Here is a 25,076-nt window from a genome sequence, read left to right as displayed (position 1 = left end):
GCTGTGAGTCCCTTCCGCAGGGGCTCACAGCACTGCTAGGAGGCTGGAGCCTTCACACCATATTGCAGAAGAAACTTCGGTTTCTTCAGAGAGTTTAAGTATTCTGCCCAGGGCCACACAACTAACAGGAAGCAGAGGTGAATTATGAACCCAGGTGAGGGCTGCCTATGGAGGCTGAAGGTCAGGCGCCCTGAAGGAGGAAACAGCCTGTAAGTAAGCAAAGTACAGGGCCACGCAGTCCACCAGAGCAGAGGCCTGGGAATGACCCACACAGAATAACCCACAAGTAATTTTACTGCCCCATAAATGACAAACTTGAATTACAACGGTGAAAGGTTGCAAGGTCGCCTGTGGTCCTGCCTTTTTTCACTTCCTCCAGGAATCTTCAAGAGCCCGAGTCAGGATCACAGTTGCCTCCGGCACAGTGAGCCCAAACGGAGGCACTGCTATATGCACCAGTCACCACCTTCCATTCTCGCAGCGACCCTCGGCCCGCCGTCGCCTCCGTTCCCATTTAACAGACAGGCACAGGGAGGACCGAGGCCCACAGCTGACAGACGGGCGCGGAGATCCGCGCCCAGCGCTGTCTGACACCCGAGCGCTCGCTGTCAGCCCGGCGAGATCACGATCCCCTCCCTCCGGCCTCAATCCACGCCCCCTCTTCCAAATCCGCGGCCAGCAGGGAAGGAGAATGAGCTGAGCCAAGCAAGCGGTGCCGGGCCCTCTCCCCAAAGTTTCAGAGCAGGCCAGCCCGGGCGGGGAAGAGGGAGAGAGGCGGAGGAGAGCCGGCCGGGGGGTGGGAGGGGCGCCGGGCTGAGCGAGACGGAGGCCGGGCTGGGTGGGCGGGAGGCCGCGGGCGGAGGGAGGGAAGGAGCGCGCGCGGCCGGGCCCGGACGGGCGCTAGCGGAGGCAGGGGCCGAAGTTACCGTGTCCTCGGCGACCGGGCGGCCAGGCGGCCAGAGCTGGCGTCAGTCTCGGTCCCTCCGCGGCGAGGGTCTGGGGCCGCCTCAACGAAAGCGAAACTAGAAGGCCCGGCGCGGCAGGAGGCGGAGTCGCGCGGGGCAGTCTCCCGGGGCCGGCCGGGGCTGCGGGCGCCGCCTCCCGCTCGCGCTGGTGCGCTCCCCGGAGTGGCTCGCGAGCCCAACGACCCGCTCCAACGCGCGCACCGTCCCGGGAGGGCGGCCCCTGCAGAACTGGTCGCCGGGTCTGCACCGTGGTCCGCGAGCGTCGCCCGGGGGGAAGGCGCCCTGGCAAAGTTGGCCGCGCACCCGGAGAGCGCGCCGGGTAAAGTTTGCCGACAGTTCTACGACCCCGACGCCGCGCTCACCGTCCGGGGGAGAGCACCTTCTGCATCCCCAGCAGCGCTCGACGTGACCCGGGAGCGCGCTCTGCAAACCGGCCGCTCGCACAGCCCCAGCCGCGCACGCGGAAGAGCGCGCTCCGCGGACTTCTCGGCGCTCGACGACCCGGCGCTAGCCAGGGGCGCCCCTCCTTCTCTCCCGGCGCTGCTGGCCCCCGTATGCACCTCCACTCGGGCTTCCGCACCAGTGTCGGGGACCCAGTCCCACGGCCGGAGGGCTTTTCCCCAGTCAGGCCCCAGACCCCAATCTGTGCTGTTGGCGCCCCAACCCTGGGGAGGGAGGTGCTCGGCGACCGCAGCAGCTGGAGTTACCTTCTCCGCGGCCGGGCTTCTGGGGCCAGCCGTGGGGTCGCCGGTGGGCTTCCGGTGTCCACTCTTGGGGGTGCCTCGATTTGCGCGTGGACGGTAGGACCCCGAACTCCTCTCTCTCTTGGGCGAGTTCCCGCCTCGCAAGTCGGCAAAGTTGTCTGGAGGAAGCACCAGAATCGGTCCCGCTATATTTATTGAGAGCCCCCAAGTGTCAGCCACTGGGCAGGTAGCCCTGACTTAGTCTAAGGAGCGAGGGACCCTGCACTTCCCGCAGCCCACCTCACTCCTACCCCTACACCCCCGCATACGTGTACGCACGCCCACACGCACACGTGCGCACCACTCACATTTTTGCCTTTCTTCACCCCTGGGCCTCCAGCGGGCGCCTCCAAAGCCTTTCTCTCCAAGGCTCCTCAGGACAGCAGCTAATTAACTCGGTCTCGCAGTGGTGTGACTATCTGAGAAGAAATTACACTTTTATCGATGCCAGAAATAATTGCTTTTAAAGAACTTTCAACACCTTGAATGCAAAGGAAACCTTCATGGCGTGAGATGAGGCAAGAACCGCATCTTGTCTTTGTGTTTGCTTGCTTTAGCCTGGGCCTCAGACTTCAGTATTGTCTCTAGAATCCCGCCAGGTAAGGACACTTTTGGTTTAAGGAAGACTGGCCCCAGGTAAGGGTCAGGGCATAATTATGATTTATTAACTTCAGCAAAAATCTTGAATTCCTGAATATTTTAAACAGTTACACTATTTCCAATGTGGCCATGCAATAGGTTAAAAGTTTGTGTCCACTGTCTCCCCCCCCCCCCATTAATATGTTGGAACTTAATGCTCAATGTGATGGCATTAGGAGTTGAGGCTTTTAGGGAATGCTTAAATCATGAGGGAGGGGCCCTGGTGAGTGGGATTAGTGCCCTTATTTTTAAAAAAAGTCTGGACAGAGCTTTCTAGTTCCTTCCACGCTATGAGGACATAGGCAGAAGTTGCTGTTTTCATCCCCAAGGAGGACTCTTACCAGAATCTCCTTATGCGGGCACCCTAATCTTGGACTTCTAGCCTCCAGAACGGTGAGAAATAAGTTCCTGGTGTTTATAAGCTACATGGTCCCTAGTATTTTGTTAGAGCAGCCCACACAGGCTAAGAAAGGCTGCGTTACTCTTTATCTAGCATTCGTGTTTCTGAAATGTCGGTGGTAAATAAGTGCGGTAGACTTAAGATAATTTGCTTTTTAAAGGAATTCCATTGTGAATCATTTAAGAAATGAAAACTCCCTATCAGTAAAGAAAATTAGGTACTGATTTATAAATTTAAGTTTTTGCAGATTACTTGTGAAATACAGTGAAACACAATGTTAGATTTTGGAAGGGGCCTTAACAGCTAATCCCTCTGCTCATTTTATAGATAAAGAATCTGAGGCTCAAAGAAGTGGCCCATATCACAACTTGCTAGTGGCAGAACCAGGATCAGGTTGCCTTAAAAAAAAAAAAAAAAAAAAAAAAGGAATTTTCCTTCCTGTCCTTTCCTTGAGAATCAGGCTCTTAGGCTTCTCCGGTGCCCAGCTACTGCTATGCACGGTAACCAGCAAAACCCAGCAACACTGGCACTCCTTCAGATGGTTTTATAGCAGAATTCTTCCACTGAGGTACTCCTATGAACAGCTCTCTCTAGCACCCAGAGGGTAGACTTCCAGAAAGTTCTAGAGGACAGATTTCCAGCAAGTTCCACCAGCATGGCACCACAGTGACTTCTCTGCCATCTAGTGAGCCACAGACATACTCTCTCCAACAAGGTTTGGATCTCAGCCCTGGGGTGGGGAGAGGTGGGGGCTCTGTATCTCAGCTCTAGGTAGGGGTAGCGGCATGTTATGTTATATTATGTTATGTGTTGTTAGAGGCCGCCCACTGTGGTAATTAGCTCAGAATAATACATTTGACTTTACTGGCTCACTCAAACCCTCACTCCTGCCTTGTGGAAGCACTCCCCAAATAAACTATGTGCATCCAAATCCTCACCTCAAGCTCTGCTTTTGGGAGAACATAAACTAAGGTAGACACACACCTTCAGCATGGGAGGAACAGCTCCAGTCTAAGCAAAGACAGTGACAGAGCAAAGGGTAGGGAGCTTTCTCCTCCTTCTGAATTTGTCATCTCTGCAATTTCAAAGCCATTTCACATCCGTGGCCCTGGAGGGCACTGGAAATGACTCAGAGCTAGGAAGAATTACCTCATATTCTGGATGACAGAACCAAGGTACCAAAGGATCTTGACCGGCTGAAGCAACAGGGCCACCATCAACAGGAGGAAATGGAAGAGATAAGTCAGTGCTATCTTTAAGTTCAAAAAGAAAATCAATTACCCCACACACTGAACATGATAGCCATTAATGTGAAACAAAATGTGGGGTTTTTCACTGATCACAATCTCTCTATCAGTCAAGACTTAAAAAAAAGCCAAAGAAACGTGGGGCAGTGTTGGTAGAAGCATCCAAATCAAGGACCAAGACTCTCCACTGTCTGGCTCTGGCTCGTGACAACCAAGCCCAAGTCCTGGACGCTCTGCTGATTGGACAGCCTATCAGACACGTCTCAGGAGCCACTTTAGGTCCACACAGCCTCACCTGTCTCAGGACCTCTGCCTGCTTGTGCCGGCCCAGGCTCAGCAGGGGCAGCAGGCTCCGTGTGGGCTTGCCATCTTCATGGGGGGCACGACCAACAGTGCCTTTGGCCTTCTGTTGCCCTTGCCTTTCCCCCTGTTGCTGTTGAGGCACAAGATGCTGTGGGACGCCATGGGCATACCCACAGCATAGATGTGTAGGGGAGTTAACACCCAATGGGGCCAGCCTTTCACCAAAGGGAGACAGGGCCACAGATCCATTCTTCCCCCTTCCTTCCTGTAGCAGATGTTCCCGAGTAGCAGCTGTTTATACAGCCTCTTGGAAGATGGAGATCAAGCAGTCCAATGCACCCGCCAAATAAACTTAAGTTTTTGCAGGTTACTCGTGAAATGAACCTTCATATCAACTGTCACCCCTCCATTTCCTGCCTCCTTACTTCTGCTCTCTGGGTGTACAATGCTCAATAAAGTCCTTGAACATAAGCCTTTGCCTCATGTTCTGTTTTCTGGGCAACCCAGGCTAAGACACATGGTGTGAACCAATCCCGAAGGCCACAGGAGTGTTATGTGCTCCGCGGCTAAGGCTTGGATGGCCTGAGGTAGTCACGGTGGCAAGGGGGAGGGCTCTACCGGATGTAAGCGGGGTGGGATGGACAAAGGAGAGACGGCCCACAGTGCCTGCCAGGCAGACGAGGGCTGTGTGGATCTTACCTGAGTTCCTTACAGTGTCCATTTCCAGTTCGCTGGGGTGATTTCTCCGCATGACTGCTGACACCTAATACATGCCTTTTACAAGCAGAAGTGATGGTACAAGTCAAATTCAGCCTCTTAATTCTGGTAATTCCTGTTTTCAGGAGGGTGAGCGAGAAGCGACTGCAGCTGTCCAGGGCAATCACACCTTAGACAGAGAAGTGTTAATGTGGCTTTTACCTTAAATGAAATCTGACTGTAATTCTGCATCCCTCTGGATTGGGGCAGAGGCCTCTCTCAGTGGTTATGGGGCTTACAGCCCGCTTCCCAGGTCAAGCTGGAGAAGCCTGGTACAGAGCAGAATGTTCTGGGAACGCTTCGAGTCTTTGTTCTTTGTTGTTCCCATTTATTCAAGCTGCCCTGCACCACCTTCCGGCATGGGAATCTTCCGGAGCCCGGAGTCCCTGCCTAGGGTCCCCTTCCTGCTGAGAGAGCAGCCTTGGGCCCCACTCTCTATCCATGGGAACCTCAGACTGCAGCCCCTCCTTAGTGTCATGTGAATGCTACTTTGTACTTTTCTTCACTTGCTTTGCAGCCTTTCCCCCCACCCGTCACCCTGCCTAACACAACGCAAAAGTACTGCTGACTTCTCTCCACCTGGGGACCCCCAGCCATGATCTCAGACCATTTAGACCCAGGGTCACTAAGTGGTGGCCTGCCCAAGCCCTGGATTCTGCTGCCCCTGGCCTTGTGTTATTTCCAGTGTTTTACAAAACAGGGACTTTGATGTATAAATGCAAGTATTTGGCTTCTCTGGAGAAGTCACAGTATTTGGCAGGGCTGCGTACTGATTCCCTCACGACAAGTTGGCTGGGACTGAGGAGTGGTTGCTGCATCAGATGGGGTATGTGCCTGCTTGCTTGGGAAGGTCCCTAATATGACCTATGACTTCACTTCTGGCCTCTGTAGGCATTTTGGTGGGAGTCTTAAATTTGTTTCATTGATTCAGTAAGTACTTATTGAGCATCTTTTCTGTGTCAGGCCTTGTTCTAGGCACTAGAGCTAGAAATGACAAGGACCAGGAATTCTGTTTTGATGGAATTTATATTTTGATGGAGGAGACCGATAATTTTAAAAAGCAGAGATTCTAATATTCAAGATGTCAGGTGACGGTTAACTGCTATTAAGAACATAAAGCTGGGTAAGTGTCATAGGAAGTAGTGAGCTGAGGGATGGGAACAGGTGAGGTGCTATATTTTGTAAGCTGTTTCTAGAAGGTCTGTTTTAAGGTGACATGTAGTGGACACTGAAGTCAATGGAGGGGCTACACAAAGCCAGGAAGAGAGGGTCTGTCTTTAAGCTGCCCCACTTCAGGCCCAGGAGTTAAGAGAGTAAACAGACCTTGGAACAGTCCAGGATAACATAGGGGTCAAAACACTGAGAGTTCTAGGGTGTTCTTCGTTTTGCATTCTAGTAGAAGCTAAACACAAATAAATATCTTAATCAGTTTTCAGCCTCACTGTTACAAACATTTTTAAAATTGTTTTTTTAAGATTGATTTATTTATTTGAGATAAATTTGAGGGGAGGGACAGAGGGAGAGAATCTTCAGGCAGACTCCCTCATGAGTGTGGAGCCCAACACAGAGCTCGATCTCAGGATCCTGAGATCACGACCTGAGCTGAAACCAAGAATTGGATGCTCAACCAACTGAGCCACCCAGGCTCCCCATGTTGTAAACATTTTTTATAGATAAAGCCAAAATTTCAAATACAGTGTTTACCCTTCCCATGGATTGAATCAATCCCATTTTATTTCTTATATTTTTGGGAGCTGGCCTTTCTGCTTTAGTCATAGGCCCCATAGAGTGAGCTTTTCTAAATTGGATTGTTGGATAAGTGTATGGCCTATCTCTTTGTATTCTTTTCTTGGGTTATGATCACAGTTCGTGTTAAACTACTACATGCTGCCTAGTCATACACGAGGATTCGGTCACCCACATAAACATGATGCTGTTGTGAGTTCATTTTTCTATTTAGAGAAGCATGTCAGCTAGAAATACCTCCACCTAATTTCCCAGGCGCATGCGTGCTGAGTGAGTCGCTAAAATAGTCCCTTGAGTAAGTGGCAGCTTTAAAAACCATCCAGCTGCTGACTTCAAACTAGAAGGTCAGCAAAGGAAAGTGGAAGTTGGATTTTGAATGATCAAGGTGCCCACGGGGCTTTAACTTGCACAGCTAGCCTGGGACTTTTCCTTGGATTTCTTGCCTGTTGCCTAGCTTTGTCTTCTCTCTTCGGACATCAAGATGAATGTGCAGGCTTGCTCTAGGTGTGGGTATGGAGTTTATCCTGCCGAGAAGATCAGCTGTCTAGATCAGGTCAGTGGACATTTCTTGGCCTTTGGAAATAATAACCAATATGGGAGATTTGTCTTCTTACATATGGATGTGTAGGGTTTTTTGAACAATCAAAAGAAGACGTATTTCTCGTCTTTCTTCAGTTCTACCCATTTCTATCTCGGTCTTCTATGTTACCTTGAAAAAAAAAGGTTATTTATTCATTTAACATATTGTAATCGTGCGTGTGTGTGTGTGTGTGTGTGTGTGCGTGTGTTATTACCATTTTATCTCTAAGGATCCATTTTTACCTGGAAATGTATAAGAATCCTGAGTCTGGAAGAAAAGGTAATTTTGCTACATCTTTTTCTTATATGATTTCTAGATCTGGCATAAAGCATGTTTTCACTGTGAAGTTTGCAAGATGATGCTATCGGTTAATAACTTCGTGAGTCACCAGAAAAAGCCGTATTGTCACGCGTAAGTGTTTGGTGCCCCGCCCCACCACCTCTTGGGTTTTATTTATTTTTTAACAAGTAGCCAACCAGACCTTCCAATCACACAGCCCAGCGCTAAATCCAAGAAATATCTTCCCCACATTTTTCATTTACATATAATCATTGACGAGCCCTATGGCAGGATTTTATGCAAAGGACAGAAAATTGAAATTTTCAAATTTCTTGTAAGTAAAAAGTCAAATCTACCCGCTATAACCCCATATCAAATCATTAAATACTTTTCAGAGCAGTGTAATTGCCACAGATATGCCTATAAAGGCTTAATATTTTTCTTTTAAATAATTCCAGAATCCTTTTCTATTTTTTCAGAAAGTTTTTAAGTGACCATTTCCAGTTAAATTTGGTCTTTAAATTGTATCTATTGAATTTATTTGATTTCCTTTATTTTTTGTTTAAGACATTGCCTAGAAAATTGTAAACTTAATTATTAAGTTTTTTTTTTTGAGTTTTGAGTTTTTATATGTTATTGAAAACTAATCATAAATTGCATTTAAGAAAACTAAAAAATATTCCATTGAATGAACTGCCATCTTTTTTTTTAACATGCAATTATTAAGTTTTATATTTATCAATTTAAAAAAATGACTATACCTTTAGGGATACCCAATCATCTTGGGTAAAGTACATTTCTAATTTTGGTTTATATCTATTTTTTCTAGCCATAACCCCAAGAACAACACTTTCACAAGTGTCTATCATACTCCATTAAATCTTAATGTGAGGAAGTCTCCAGAAGCCATCCATGGGGTAAGAGACTTAATTTTGCATTTCAAAATAACCTTTAAAGAAAATTTCTTAACTCAGGTTCTTAAGTGTCTGTGTCAACATGGAACCCAATCATGCTCTTCATTTATAAGTACAAAGTGCTTTTAAGTAACAAATATTGCTGTTTGTCCCACCACAATGTAAGGGCCAGTACCCAAGATAATCTAGCTTGAATATTTGATATCTTTGTAATCTCTGTCTGCCGGCTCTGTTCACATTGATAGTCCCAGTATACACTAGGTGTTTAATAACCTAAAACAAAGTTTATATACCTGGAAAACATTACAAGAGCCTTTCCTTACTTTCTCCCATGATTATTTTGGTATAGAAAACTAAAAACTTCTAGTACCACACTCTTAAAATCTCTCTGAATTCAGGAGTTTTTACGATTACTAGCAGCCTCTCTTTCCCCTTGGGGTAGGGGGTAGGTCAAAAATATTTTGATTCGGAAGTGATGTTTGGATAGACAAGGGAGCCTTGTTGATAAACCAACTTCTTTTGAAAAACCAACAATTGGATCTTGTCAAATAGCTTGGATGCCTGCATTTATTAAAATGATGACTCATTTAACTTCTTTCCCCCCTGCCCCATGGAAGTTGCTCTGTGGAATAGAGCTAGCAACTTTCTAAAATTAGAAAATTGCATAGGAGGTGGAAGGCTGTCAGTGATCTGCCCTCCTCATGTCACCTCACCTCAGACTGCCTCTCCTGCCTGCCTAGGCCGCCAGTCTCCTCAGGAAAACGTGTGTTAGATTGAGCTTACCCCCACATCTCCTGCCAAGGAGCTTATTTTGTTAAGAGCCCTGCACTAATTATGAGCTTATTATTTTTTTTAACATGCTTATGTAACATTTACTGTACAATCATTTAATTCACTTAATACACATTACTTCCAATAGGGTAAGTACTGTTATTCTCTCATTCTGCTGGTGAGGAGCCTGAGGTGCAGAGCTGCTCATACATCACTGATTTCGAAGGATTCGCAAGCCTTAAGAATTCACAAACAATCCTAGATTACTGAGAGCGTTTGTTCTTTTTTTTTCTTTTTATTATGTTATGTTAATCACCATACATTACATCATTAGTTTTTGATGTAGTGTTCCATGATTCATTGTTTGCATATAACACCCAGTGCTCCATGCAGAACGTGCCCTCTTTAATACCCATCACCAGGCTAATCCATCCTTCCGCCCCCCTCCCCTCTAGAACCCTCAGTTTGTTTTTCAGAGTCCATCGTCTCTCATGGTTCATCTCCCCCTCCGATTTCCCCCCCTTCATTCTTCCCCTCCTGCTATCTTCTTCTTCTTCTTCTTCTTTTTTTTTTTTTTAACATATAATGTATTATTTGCTTCAGAGGTACAGGTCTGTGATTGAACAGTCTTGCACACTTCACAGTGCTCACGATAGCACATACCCTCCCCAGTGTCTATCACCCAGCCACCCCATCCCTCCCACCCCCCACCACTCCAGCAACCCTCAGTTTGTTTCCTGAGATTAAGAATTCCTCATATCAGTGAGGTCATATGATACATGTCTTTCTCTGATTGACTTATTTCGCTCAGCATAACACCCTCCAGTTCCATCCACGTCGTTGCAAATGGCAAGATTTCATTCTTTTTGATGGCTGCATAATATTCCATTGTGTATATATATATATATATATATATACCACATCTTCTTTATCCATTCATCTGTCGATGGACATCTTGGCTCTTTCCACAGTTTGGCTATTGTGGACATTGAGAGCGTTTGTTCTTTTAGGATCTTGTTTTCGTCCCTTGATGTCTAAGGGCAGCTAAACAAAATTGCGATAAATACTGAATGAAGCTCTTACTTAAACAGAGTGCCAAACATTCTGCTGGGCTCTTTCTCTGTCTTCTCTCATTTTTTTCTTCACAAGAATCCTCTGTAATGTTACCATCTTACAGTTGAGGAGGCTGAGGCTCAGAGAGGTTAAGTAACCTGCCCGGTTTTACCCAGCTACTTGAGTGGGTACAGATCCAGATCTATCTGACTCTAGAACCCATATCCTAAACTGCTCCACTGGCCTACTTCTATGCACATACTGCGAACTGTCCAGAAGGAAAAAAGCACTTGTTTATGTTTACAAACATCCAGATGTTTCTACCGTTGTATAGCCAGGGTTTGACAGATTCAACGCCAGGAGAAGTACTTACAGCATCTGAGTGCTGTTTGGACATACTACATTCTCTACAACAGGATCCCTAATATCCTTATTACTTTTCCACACTACGCTAGCTTTTAACAAGCATGTCCCTACCTTCCAATCATACAACAGGTCACACAATGTTACCTTTCTTTGAGGTGGTAGTGGATTCATTTTCATTTCACTGTGTGTGACAGGCCCGATCTGGAGTGAGAATTTTCCTGGTTCTGGTTCTAGCCACAGACAGTGATGTGAACTTCCCGGGACGCCTGTGTGTGTGCATTTGTTTGCTTCTGTGCGAATATATGTGCATGTGTGTAAATATGTGTGCGCGCATATGGGGAGTGTATGTATGTGTGGGTGTAAGTGTGAATAAGCGTGCATGGGCACACACACGTGTGTACATAGTGTGTGGGTATACATATGTGTGCATGCATGCACGTGTGTGTATGTATATGTGTGTGTGGTGTGTGGGTGTGTATGTGTGTACGTCTCTGTGTATATTTGTGTGTACATGGTGTGTGTGTGTATACATGTATACTTGTGTATGCATGTGTGTGTGTGTGTGTATGTGTGTGTTATGCCAAACAATTGGCTGTTGAGGTCACTTTCTCCTCCTTGCCCACCAGGAAAAATTTCAAGTGGACAGCTGTGCCCCTTCTAGGCCCGGGTCTTATAGGCACCTGAGGAAGGGGGATGGATGACTTTCTTGCCTAACTCTTGCATCTCTGAGTTTGCCAACTGAATAAAAACAAATTCGTTACACATGTGTTAAAAGAAAGAACAAGAGGGATGCTTCACTGATGGTGATGAAGGAGAAAAGGAAAGAGTTTGAGTTGGCATTCAAAGCAGGCTGACATTTTTGTGTTTCCTAAATGTCACCCTTTTAAAACTAAATAAATAAATGTCTAAGACAAAATTTCCTGTTTGGTAGGCGTGCGTGGAATTTTTAGGAGAATAAAACATCTAGGTTCTCTTTTATTCAGAGAGGGGACTTTAGCTCTTAATGCTTTTTCCTTACCCCACTTGAGACACTTCGTGGCTTTTGTTTCCTCTTCCTACTTCCTCAGAATAATCCGGAATCTCATGAAAAGTCTCTGGAGAGGCAGGTACACCCCAGCGAAGGGTATGTCCTGTGGGTGGAGGACAGCAAATAAAGCTTTCTATCTATTTTGATCCTGCGATTCTGATTCCTTAAGGCAATGGCTCTCGAGAAGGGCAGTTTTACTCCTCAGGGGACATTTGATGTCTGGGGACGTTTTAGAATGTCACAACTGGCAGGGAGGGGTACTGTTGGCGTCTGATGGGTAAGGAGCAGCTATGCTGCTAAACATCATGCAGTGCCCCAGCCAGGGCCCGGGAAAAAGAGTTAACCGGCCCCCAATGTTAATAGTGCTGCTGACCAGAAACGTTGCCTTCAGTCTACGTCATGTCTGCGGTAGTTTCTCAAAATCCAGGGGAAGAAGCAGGTAAAGCACTCTCAATTTATATATTTAAAAATACACATATTGCAGCTGCGCCGAGCAGTAGTCAGCCTAGAAATTCGATGAGAGGAAGTGCCCTTCATGTGGAAATAGAATTCCTGGATTCTAAGCCTGGCTCTGATTACCTGTTGAGTGACTTTAGTAAGGTCACTTCTTTGCTTTCAGTTTCTTTCTTCATCTGTAAAATTTATGATTTCAACTTCTGCTTGTTAAATTGCAGGTTTCTGGCTCCATTTTAGACCTCATCCATTATGAAATCTGGATTGGGATCTAAGACCTTTTGATTTTTTCTTTTATGGCGGGTCCTACTTAGGTTGTCTTTAAGAACTCTTTGCCCAGCCCAAGACTCCGAAGATACCATTGCTTTGTCAGTTTTGCCCAAATTGATCTACACGTTCAATGTAATTCCAGCCGAAATCCTGGTGTTCTTCATAGAAATTGACCCACAGATTCTAAAATTGATGTGAACCGCACAAAGATTCTAGAATAGCCAAGAAACTCTGAAGAACAAAATTGAAGGGCTTTGGTTACAAGATTTTGAGATTTACTATAAAAGTAGTAGTCATTAACATAGCATAGTATTGCATAAGAATAGACAGGCCAGTAGAATGCAATCCAAGGTCCAGAAATAGAGCCGCTCTTATGCGGTCCCTCGAATTATGACAGATGTGCCATTGCAATCCACTATAGCAAGGATGATCTTTCAGGAAAGCAGTGCTGGAGTTATTGGATATTTGCATGGAAAAAAATGAACCTGGACCCCTACCTCATACCCATACACAAAAAAACTAACTCAAGGTATATTACAGGTCAAGATATTAACGGTAAAATTATAAAGCATAGGAGAATGCATACATGAATTTGGGGGGACAACATGTTAACAACATGTTACAACATGTTAACAGGTGATTGTGGCACAGACTAAAGTTAAGAACCACTACTCTGATATCTAGCATTTTCTGAGGTTACTCCAACCTGAATACTGAGTGTCGTGTGATGAGGTCATTGAGACCTTCAGTCTTTTGTCAGTGTGTCGTTGTGCACTTACGAAGCTTTGCCATTGAGATTTAGAACAGTCCCTCCAACTTAACTATATGTTGTTTATTTTCTTTCTCTTCTCTGATGGAAACATTACTGACAATGTCTCCATGGTGCAGATTGATGACCAAGATGAGGGCGGACAGTTTAAGTCGGTTTTTCACTGGGACATGAAATCCAGGGATGGGACAGATGCACCTGATGGGCAGGCCCTGATGAACGAGGTGAGAGGAGAGGTGTGAATGGGTTTGGGAAAAAGGGAAAAGACCGACACACTCTGCAAGTGAGACGCATTATGAGTATTACTTCTAAAGAAATTGATTAGGCTTTCGTTCACCCAGTTTGTGATTCCAGCTGTCCACAGAAGACATCTCCCAGCGTGTCATGGGGTCATCTCCACCGTATCTGCTTCCAGTCCAAACTCACTAGTCAGTTTGTCCCTTCCAACTACTGTGTTTCTGTCCCTGGGAACAACCCACCCAGGCTGGAGACCACGGCTGCCCTTCCTGCCTCTGATCCTTCCCTCAGGTCTGCCCCTTGTCCTGCATTTCACTCTCCCTGCTCTGATCCACATCATCTCCTGCCTGAACTTTGCCAGGACCTTCCGAAATGGCCTTCTCTCTTCTGGCTTTGCCTCTGTCCAGTCTGTCCAGTGACGTTGGTCACACACAGCTTCCTGGATGGCCCTAACTTACTCTTCCTACCACCTGAGAATTTATGCTCACTAGTGAGAGTCTCATCGTTTCAAAATTCCTCAGCCATTTACTTTTCATTATACGCATAATACTTGAGTTTTCCTCATTGTAAAAAAAGCCAAGTACAGAGGAACTCCTTGTGCACCATCTCTAGTCAGTCCCTCTACAGAGGTACCTGTCATTATCAGTCTTGTGGGTATTCTTTCAGACTTTACTCATTTATAAATATAGATCTATGTCATTTATTTCTTAGTACTCCCATTTGGATATGACCACTGCCACATACTGAGGGGCCTTTGATGAATTAGTTAACCATTCTTTTCTTTGGCTTTCTCATCTGTAAACTGAACTTCTGACAATTCCTGATTCACAGAACTATTGGAAGATTAAAAGAGTATACATTTGTAAAGACCTTAGAACAATGGTAGGCACAGTAAATATTAGCCATTATTTTCACTGAACATTACATATGTGTGTTTCTATCGGGATGTGTAATTTTTTCCACGAAACAGCATGCCTTATTTTGCAGCTTATATTTTTCAATCAACAAATATCTTGGAGATATTTCTGTGTCAACCTCCTTTTAAGCTATTGCGGGATGGGTGTATCATGAATGCAACTATTAAGAATGGATGTATCATGATCTTCTATTGATGGGCAGGGTTCTTTCCAATTTTTTTTTCCTGTTACGAAGTTGCAGTGGACACCCTTGTGTGTGACCTCTTCTGGACACAGTGAGGGTTTCTCTAGAATAGGTAATGAAAAATGAGGTTGCTAGGTGATGAAAGGGTGCATGCCTTTTTAATTTCCATGGCCATTGTCAAATTGCGCTCTAATATGGCTGTGCATTTGATACTCTTATGGGCAGAGTTATTCCTCCACACTCTCATCAATACTTGGTATTTCCAGATAAAAGTTTTTGACAATTTCTATCTTGTTGTTTTAAGTTAAATTTCCCTGATTGTTAGTATCATTGAGCATATTTTCATATGTGAATTATCTGTCTTTCCAGATCTCCAAAGCATGGTTCTACCCAACCTGTCCAATTTGCCCCACCTCCAGCCCACTTGGCTCCCCATCTCTTCCCCTCAATTCCAGTCACACCCATCTCCTCATGGTCTTTCACACAAAGCCCATCATTGCCTTCATGCTTTAATTCATGGTAGTCCCCACTCCTGGAATTTATTCAACAAATACTTATTGAGTCAGTTATGTGCCAGGCACTGTTCCAGGCTGTTAGAATACATCAGTGAACAAAACTGATGAAAATCCTTGCCTTAATGAAACTGACCTTCTAGAATGGATGTCCTTCTTTCTCCTTTTGCCCCTGTTAACTGACCTCAGCCTTGGAGGTCCAGCTTAGGTTCCATCTTCCTATCCATAATGGGGCCCATCATATACAGATTGCTTCTTAAAACCTTGCGTCTATCCTCAATACAGTACACTTAACGCACACAAACATTTTCTAATCGTTACTTGTTTCCTATGTTGGTTTCAGCTCCCTATAGAGGCCACAGATATCTTAAATAAGAGACTGTATTCCCTTTTTTTTGGCTTTTCTTTTCGCAGTGTTAATTGCTTATCCCAATATTAGGCACATGACAAGTAGTAGGTTTTTGCAGCATGTCTGAATCGTGCTGGTTAATCTCACATCGCCCGTCCATAATGACTCCCCACTGCTCAGTCTAGGTACAGTGATGAGCAAAGAAATGCTAAGTTACATTTGAAACCCTTCTAGAATATAAGTGAATCTCAGAAAGTTCAACTTTTTAGGATATTAGATTATTTTCTAGGTGAAAAAATTGAACATTGTTGTTAGGTGAGACCCACCATATGCCAACAGGAGTTTATAGTTTTTAGAGAATTTCTCTTATGTTGACAGTGTATGTGAGCATTGCTAAGAGGGTGGGGTAGGTCTTACCAACCAAATGTGTGGGGCATGTGTTTATGCATTTGTGTGTTTCCTTTATAGAGAGCCTATTGGACTGGATATGGGGAAGGGAATGCTTGGTGCCCAGGAGCTCTGCCAGACCCTGAAATCGTAAGGATGGTTGAGGCCCGAAAGTCTCTTGGTGAGGTAAGGGCCTCAGAACTTATTCTAGCAATTAGTTTGAATGTTTCTTTAGCTTAAGATTGTGGTAGACTACTGGCCCCTCCCCCAAAGATTACCATGTCCCAATCCCCAGAAAGGTGTAACTGTTACATTACCTGGCCAAGGGGACTTTGCTGATATGATTAAGCTAAGGATCTGGAGATAGGAACATTACCCAGGATTGTTAGTGTGGATGAAGGTAATCACAGGGTCCTTATAAGGAGGGAGGCAAGAAGGTCAGAATCAGAGACAAGGTGACGTAATTACAGAAGCAGAGGTCAAAGCCATTGGGAACCATACACGAAGGGATGCAAGTGGCCTCTAGAAAAGATAAAGAAATGGAGTCTCCTCTAGAGCCTCCAGAAGAGACCAGCCCTGATGGCCCATTTTAGACTTCTGGCCCCACCCCCCCCCAGCACTGTAAGAGAGATTTTAGTAGATTTTCATGTAGAAAAGGCAGTTTTAGCCCAGATTGTGGAAATTCTTAATGATTTACACACGGTACCTTCTGGTCCTCTCCACACACTCAGGGCACTTACCCTTTGAAGAAACTACTTTAGAAACTATCGTCAGTCTTTAGTGACTTAGCCTTCAGCAGATGGAAAGAAAACAGAGACACAAATGCTAGGAGCCATGTCTCATTAGGAAGACTAATCATCAGAGGTACTCAGAAAGTAAGAAGGGAAACCTAACATTTTACTCTCAATGCTGTAGAACTAATTCTAGTGGACAAGTTACAGAAAAATCTCCCGCACATTAACTGCTGCATTATCATACAAGCCTTTGAGTCGAAGGGGTTGTGCTCTCTTTGGGTCCCTTGGGTTGGGCCAGGTTCCACATAATTCGACATAAGCACTGAACGGGAGTCCCTTTGACCTGGGAAATAGGATTTCTTCAGTGTCGAAGATGTTATTCAAATCACCAGTGGAATAACATTTTCAAATTTACTCCAGGTGATTGAAATGGTTTCCAACTACCTTATAAATCCAGTTGCATTGGTTCTGATGATGCTCACAATTACAGTTTTCTTCGTTCTTATCTGATATCATATTGGTTCTTGTGCTGATGTTGATTCTGTCCAGCAGGAGTATACAGAAGACTATGAGCAACAGAGGGGCAAAGGGAGCTTTCCAGCCATGATCACGCCTGCTTATCAAAGAGCCAAGAAAGCCAACCAGCTGGCCAGCCAAGTGAGCGTCCCAGGGCTTATTCACCATAGATTATGCTAATTTTGGTCACTAATGAAACTCTGGGATTCAGATAAAAACCAGTAAGAGAGTGCTTATGGACAGTAGGTGTCATTAGTGTGGTATTATGGAGAAAACTGTGCTCTTATGTTTTCCCTACCTGTTATCTTTTGTGCCTTGACTGGGCCACATCTATCAAATGGAGAGACCAGTTAGCTCATCCAAAGACTGGACCAAATAATTTCTCGAGGTCACTTTAGCATTTTAGACACTGATTGTTATTAAGTGGATGGCATGTCCTCCTGAGGAATAGCAAAGCTTGTTGGCTAAGATAGCTCAGATTTTTGGAGCCAGAATGCAAGGATTGGAATCCTGGCTCTCTCACTTACTAGCTGTGTGACCATGAGCAAATGACTAAGCTTCTCTATTCCTCAGCAGCTCATTTGTAAAATGGGGAAAATAATAGTCCTGCCTCATGCAATTGTTATAGAGATGAAGTGAGTTAATATTTGTTAATGGTTAACCGTGCCTGGCATTCTCTTGGGCTTAACATAGTAGGAATGATGCTTTTTAAAGAGGAGCTTAGGAAACCAGCCCTAAAGACTTGGCCATAAGCTTTTGTTGAGTCTAGCACGATGGTATAGCTTCAGGACAGCTGCAAAGAAGGGTCCTCACAAAGGCTGGTGGGTATGACCTTGACTCCATGCCATCTCTTCATCAGGTGGAATACAAGAGAGGGCATGACGAGCGCGTGTCCAGGTTCACCACGGTGGCAGATACCCCTGAGCTGTTACGGGCCAAGGCAGGAGGACAGCTTCAAAGTGATGTAAGAAATGATGGAGGCCTAGAGGCCTTCAAGATTCTCCTTTCCTTCCTTCCTTGGAGGTGGAGGGAGGAAGAATGGAGGAGGCCTCTTGGTCCCGTGTGGGAGCCAGGGAGAACTTTCTAAGGTCAAGGATGGTCAAGTCAGATAAGTCAGCCAGCACAGACCTTGTGAAAACTCTTCCTTAGGGAGAAAACTTAGTATCAGTCACAAGTCAGATGTATGTGATTAATCTGAAAAAATTCAGTCCTTGTCACTGCAGATTATAGAATATAACTTCTAAGGAATTTCTACCATTTGCCTTTTCACAGCCCCCTTGTTTCCTAGCATAATAAGACCAAGAACTTAGTCTTTTTCTGAGCGGGAAGTGTAAGCTCAAATCCAGGTTCAGCTTAATGAGTGGCTTCCACTTGCCTTGGGTTGAGAAGCCTCTTTTGTCTCCTAGACTTGACTGGTGGCCCCTTGAGGGCAAAAGCCTCCTTCCTCTGCCCAGCCCCACCACCTGGCCCACAGCACGTGCTTCATAAGTATGTGTTGAATTCTGCATTGAGTGTCTCCATGTACCAGGCACTGTGCTGGGTTTGGGGAAATAAAATGGTAAAGGAGATGCATGTGGTCCATCAAGCCATAAACCAGTGATGGTGCCATAGGGGCTGTGTCAGGGGTACCTGAGGGGGTCATGCAAACCCCCCGGCAGGACTTCTCATCAGATGGCCTCATACATTGTGGGATTGTGGCATGATACTTATTTTCTTTTTTCATCTTCCAGGTCAGATACACAGAGGACTATGAACAGCAGAGAGGAAAAGGCAGTTTTCCTGCTATGATCACACCCGCATATCAGATAGCCAAGAGAGCCAATGAGCTGGCCAGTGCTGTGAGTGTCCATGACAGTGTATTCGTGGTAGGGGAGGAAGCAGGAAGTTACCTGGGCCTGGCGAGTACAACTTCCTGTCTCCTTTTGCATGCACTGTGGTCCAGGGAGTAGCTTTCCCTGGACCCAAGCAGAAACAGAATATTCTGCAAGATATTTGTTTTTACTCTTCTGGCTTCTGTGCATAGGAGGTGAAATTCCCGAGGTTTGTCCTTACCCTTCATTTAGGTGAAGTACCATCAACAATATCAAAGGGAAATGAAAGGAATGGCTGGTCCGGCTGCTGGGGCTGCAGACACAAGGGAATGCATGGACCAGAATGGCCAGGTAGGTGATGAAACCACTCCTGGGAGCCTGCCCTTTCTGTTGGTCTTTAGCCTGCTGGCCTGTCACCTGTCGATGGCCCTTGAGTCAGGGGTTGGGCTGTGGTTTATCTTGCCCTATTTACGAAAGGTGGATTTTCCAAGTCAGAAAGCAATGACAAACAATTACATTGGGCTCAACTTGATCTGCATGGGAAAACAGTTTCTAAGCACTTTTCCTTTTCTTTTTTTAAAAATAAAGAACCTCTGTCAAGACGGTGGATTTGCCAAGAGTAAAGCATTCTCACCTATTCATTGAAGAATGGTCCCAAGGCCTAAGACTGGCTAATTTTATCTCATCACTGTATAAGCATGAAAGGGATCCAAATGCACGTCTGGAAACATACTGGGCACTTCACTAAGTAGCAGGACTCATTTCTTAGAAACTACATATCTTATCTAGGTTGCTAGATGAAGCAATTTGCCAGAGAATGCAAATCTTCTCCCCAGTTTCACTTCTCACGTGAACTACCTAGTGACAGAGGGGGAAAAGGTTGAGATGATAATTAGAAGCTAATTTTTATTTGTACATCCCTCCATATTTTCTGGTACTAAACAGGTGTAGGAGAGAAAGGGAACATCATCTTTTCACAGTTGTAAGGAAAGAATATTGGAAGGCTAAGTGTGTGTACTCGAAGAGTACATGCAGGGAGTTTAGTTGATTTTTTTAAACTAATTGGAAAGTTATTTGAATTTTTTGTCAGTGGGTAGATTCTACAACATACATGATTTATTCAACATACATAATTTATAAAAGGAAACAACTTGTTTCTTTTCTGTAGAAGAGTATCTAGGGAGACACTTGCGTTAAGACTTGGGATCTGTGTGGAGATGGGGTGTGACCCCTTTGCAAATGTCTGTCTGAGCAAAAGTGTTCAGTCTTAAATGAAAAAGTCCATTTTATTAAATTCTATAAGTTACTTAAATGGCCTCAGTGCTTTAACCTCAATGAAATTATGTTTTTATGAGTTTCATGTTTTAAATCTATGGTATAGAAGGCTCAAGACAACTTTTAAAAATCAGTTTTAAAAATTGGTTTCTATATTTGGCAGAAAATATTTTGTTCTAAATGTGGCCAACGCTTTCTGCCAGTACATGAGCGTGTCTAGACATATCTATACACATCGATGAGATGTAACCTCACAGTGTTGTAGTTGGTTCTCGCTTATTAGGACATCTTGACTGAAGTTTCTGGTCATGCTAATAACAAATCTAAGAATCAAAGAGGGTGCTGTTTGATAGGGCCTCCAACAACTGTCAAGAGGATCAGCCTCGTGTGGCATTTCCTTGTGTGATTTAGCGGGACCCACAAGGCATGAGTAGGAGGGAGTGAGAAAGAAGCAGACAGTCAGATAAACTATAAATACCCGTAGTGCCTAAAATGCCAAACAATTCATCCTTCCTTTTCATGAATAACTATTTTTTTAGGTCAATGGGCTGTATCATGTAATCTACTTATTGTTTGTAACCAGTCAAATCCCCAGGAGGATTGAGTGTCTCACTAAAAGATTTATATACCTAACATAGATACGTATAAGCAGAGAAGTGAAAATAAAGCTATAAGCCAACCGCCACCCATAGAGCAGAAGGAGCAAAAGGGGATTACCAAAGAATTTGGGAGCCTTCATTATTATTATTTTTTTAGCTTAACTTTTTTTTACTTGTTGCGTTTGGCCCAGAACATTTTGGCAGCCAAACATACAGGAGCACTCAGGCTAAACAATTGTCACTATTGGATAAAGGAAAAGCCTGGACTTTCTAATTTGACCCAACTGTTTTATTTTTTAAAATGTGTGTGCCAGACTCCGACCCTGGTGCAGGAGCGGGGCAGGTCCTTGCCTTGGAGGAGGCTGGAGGGAGATGGAGTCATGAGGTTGAGGGGGCACATAAGGCTGTTTCAGATGGGTGGGAACACAGATGAGGAAGTAGCTGATTCTGCCTGGGGCAGGACTGGGAATGAGGGAGGAGTTTTCCAGAGAGAAGGTAGTGTGGGACGGGGTCTTGAAATATATCCCACTGCCAGGAAAGCTTTATGCTACTGATATGAGAGAGAAGATTTTCTTTTGTGCGAGTGGGTGGGTGATGTGGGGAAGAGGAAGGAAGAAACAGGCTCAGATTATAATACTCTGACATATACATTTAGTCCCATTTAGAGCCTCTTAGGGCAATTTGAAATTTCCCCCCAAATCCAAAAAAATTCAAATAGTTATAAAATGCTCTTCTTCTTGGCAAATAACATACATCACTGGAAAAACGGTATCTGGGATGTTAATGGGTTTCTCTGCATAGATCTGCCAATGGGCCCAAGAAAGGCGGCATTTGAGATTACTAGAAGGCAGAGGGACCTCCCTGGTGTCAGATATGAAATGAGTACTCCATAATCCATGGGTCTGGGAGACTTTTAGAATGTCTGGATTTATCTAGTGCAAATGTTGATGATGATAGTTACCATTTATTTAGTGCTGACTCTGCGCCAGGCGCCAGTGAGTAGACCTGACTTCAGAGTCCACCATCTTAGCCACCACAAGGTTCTGCTCCTAAGGCAATCCCTGGAAGGTCCAGTGTGGATGGGCCTCTATAGGAACAGGCTCTAGGAGAGATCATTTCCAACTCCCCACCCATTCAGGGAGGGGAGCATCCTTGATGGAAATTTTCTATTCGCCCAGCAGGGTTACTTGGAGGAATATCTGGAGCACAGAGGAAAAGGCAGCTTCCCCGCCATGATCACCCCGGCTTATCAGAATGCTAAGAAAGCCAATGAACTCGCTAGTGATGTAAGTACCACTTGGGGACAACCCGCAGAGCCACCAAAGCAGAGGAGAAACAAGACGTTGAAGACTGTGCTTAACTGAAACCTACACACAGATCAATTTATTTGGGGCTGAGCCAGAGTAAAATGTTAGCCCTCAATTTCTCTCCAAATTTCCGACATCTTCTTTTGTTCAGACTGTTTGGTCACATTTATCTGCTTCAAAGGAGCGTGACACCGACAAACGGTGGAACTTACTTTAGGTGAGTTAAAGCAAGTGCAGATGCTGGTCCAGCCAGATAAGCTGGGGTTAGGAGAGTATTCGCAAAATAAGCCATTTAGAAACCTAGCACTTTAGGGGAATAGCTGATGAAAACAGCTTATATGATTATCAAACTGGGTATAACCCAGTAATTAAAATGATTTTTATTTGCAGAATGCTGGCCAGCTGGCGGTCCTTGAAAGATAAGCTATAATTAAACTCAGTCGAGTGACGTGCCCATGTTGATCTAACATGCCAATCTGAGCTTGGTCTATGTATAGTTAGAAGCCACGCCTGAGTTTCACACCCCCCTTTGCCCTTCTCCTTTGCTCTGCGCTATTCAGTTATTATACCCATTTGCCCAGGACAGTGCATTCTTGCCCTGAGAGGGGAAGTAAAACATGTAACTCACTTGGCCCCTCGTTAGCATTTTAGATGAGAAAAGATGTTGAAACCATGGGCAGACTGGGTTTGGAATTACACCTTTTGGCATGCTTGTTTTAAGACGTTTCTTCATGCAGAATTAGAGTATAAAGTACACAAAGTGTGAAAAGGGCCAGTAAAACTTTAATACAAAAGGGACTGAGTGGTTTATGGATTTCATGGAGGAAAAAAAAAAAAATCTGATTTTTTTTTTCCCCCTTCAGAAAATTCTCTTAAATGTTGACATTAAATGCGGGGTCATTTTGGAGTAATTTCTCTCACGGAGCGTGAAAACAACAACTCTGGGCCCTCTTTGTGTGCTTCTTTCAGATAAAATACAGGCAGGACTTCAATAAGATGAAAGGCCCTGCGCATTATCACTCCCTCCCAGCCCAAGACAACTTGGTTCTCAAGCGGGCCCAGAGCGTGAACAAGCTTGTGAGCGAGGTGCGTACGGGGGACCGTGGACGGGGCAACCCCAGTGTGAAAAATTCTGTGCAACGACGCAGGAGCTAAACACAGTTACCAGTTCCCATGGAACAAATGGGCAGTAAAAAAAGCAACTCACTAGAGAGCCTAGAATCAAACAAATTAAACAAATGGAGTTTCTCCAAGGGTTCAGAAGTTTCCTCTCCAATTCTCACAGGGCTGTAGATATTCAGAAGTTTCAGGCAGCTGATTTTTAGTTGCAGAATACTTCCCTAGCCAACCTTTATAACAATATGTCATTCAAACAGAGTGGAAATCAAAATTCTTTGATTTCTTTCTTTCTTTCTTTCTTCATCCATTTCTTTGATGGACCCTCTCTCATTCTCTTATTATTGGAGTCCGGTGTCCCAGAGCTGTGTGTCTCCTATGAATTCCCATAGCTTAGAGGCTGGACTGGCCACCAGACCGTGTGTTTTGTTTGGTCTACCGGGTGATTCAGATTTTTTGAATTGCTGGGACTCTGGCAAGGAAATAACCCCTCAAGCTCCCAAATCCTTATCACTTCCTCCAGTTTTTTCTTTCCAGCCACGTCTCATTGGCATTTCCTCAGTAGACCCTAAAGGCATTTGAGTTAACAACCTCTTGCAAAGGGAAGAATGAGGGCTATTAAAAGTACTCCCAGAACAAGTTATCTGCAACTCAGAAGCAGATATTCAAGTATCCTAAGATATTTTTCTTCCCTAACCTCTAAAGGTCAGTCTTCGACCTCCCAACTATTCCTTAATCTGTGATCCTCTAATTTTGGGCTGCTCAGAATCACCAGGAGTGACGTTTTCCTAATCTCAGTGGGAGGCTCACGTATGAGATGGTTCTGATGCTCTAGGCCAGAGGTCAGCCAACTACAACCAGAGTGTCAAATCTGACCCATAGCCTGGTTTTGTAAATAAAGCTTATGTGGAACATAGCCACATCATGCTTGGTTACATATTGTCTCTGGCTGCTTTCACCCCACAAGAGCAGAGTCAAGTAGTAAACCTTGCTCTCGATTCACAGAACATTAGATCTAGATGGGACCTTGGCAATCTTAAGGTCCTCACTTTGTCATAGGTCTAGAAAAGTACAGTGTCTTATTCTGGTTCAGAGAGACTTTTAGGGACAGAGTTGGAACCAGATCTCTGAAAGTACAGTTTTACCACCCAGGAAAAACACTGTTAACATTTTGGCCTTTTTCTAGGTGAAAATACCATAAACAAGTATATGAATATAAAGACATTTATAGATTAGAATTCAACTATATTTATAGCTTGCTATACTTTTTTCACTTCTTATCAGATTGTGAGCATTATAATGCATCTTGCATACTTTAAAAAGCATGTATCCACCATATGTCTTATAAGATAGGATAACAAATTGTATTTTTTTTTTTTTTTTGGTAAGAGGTCACAAGAGAACCTTCAATTTATTTTTGACCTTATAACCATAAGTAGGTCATCTAATTGTAGGAAATCCAAAAATTTCCTTTTGCCCTTATAAACATCCAGTAGGACAAACCAGTCATGCTCTATTCGTGGTAATCAGCCTTCAGCTGCCTCCTCCAATTACCAGGGATGACTTGGGGTTTATTCAATAACTATAACCTCACATCTTACATCCAGGGGATGAGTTACCCAGGGGAGCTCAACTAGCCAACCTGTTTAAAATTAGAAGACGCTCTGTGCATCTATGAGTGGTCTCATTTATTATACTCCTTTGTAAAGTAACTTTTTGGGTTAAATTTTATTTAAGTGTACATATGGTGAAATGTAAATGCCATATGTCCATAATGGGGAAGATTTCTGCAAGTGGACACAACGCTAGCACCCAGATCAAGAAACAGAACATGACTCAGACATACCCCCC

The 25,076-nt window shown here is 44.5% G+C and overlaps 1 protein-coding gene across 4 annotated transcripts in view; it reads left to right on the top strand.

Moving 5' to 3' along the window:
* The first annotated feature begins 7,280 nt into the window (after positions 1–7,280).
* LOC110589285 (nebulin related anchoring protein) overlaps positions 7,281–25,076 on the top strand; it is a 70,008-nt gene continuing 52,212 nt past the window's right edge. For all 4 annotated transcript variants that reach the window (XM_021699811.1, XM_021699812.1, XM_021699810.1 and 1 more), the window contains exons 1-11: positions 7,281–7,352; positions 7,696–7,790; positions 8,488–8,575; positions 13,401–13,505; positions 15,949–16,053; positions 17,154–17,258; positions 17,977–18,081; positions 18,848–18,955; positions 19,181–19,279; positions 21,984–22,088; positions 23,079–23,195. In XM_021699811.1, coding sequence (XP_021555486.1) covers positions 7,281–7,352; positions 7,696–7,790; positions 8,488–8,575; positions 13,401–13,505; positions 15,949–16,053; positions 17,154–17,258; positions 17,977–18,081; positions 18,848–18,955; positions 19,181–19,279; positions 21,984–22,088; positions 23,079–23,195 — 1,104 coding nt within the window. The remainder of the gene's footprint in view (positions 7,353–7,695; positions 7,791–8,487; positions 8,576–13,400; positions 13,506–15,948; positions 16,054–17,153; positions 17,259–17,976; positions 18,082–18,847; positions 18,956–19,180; positions 19,280–21,983; positions 22,089–23,078; positions 23,196–25,076) is intronic.

This window comes from Neomonachus schauinslandi, chromosome 6, assembly GCF_002201575.2.
Source record: "Neomonachus schauinslandi chromosome 6, ASM220157v2, whole genome shotgun sequence".
Lineage (NCBI taxonomy): Eukaryota > Metazoa > Chordata > Mammalia > Carnivora > Phocidae > Neomonachus > Neomonachus schauinslandi.
Note: the sequence above shows the minus strand (reverse complement) of the source record. Positions and strands in the feature narration are given on the sequence as shown.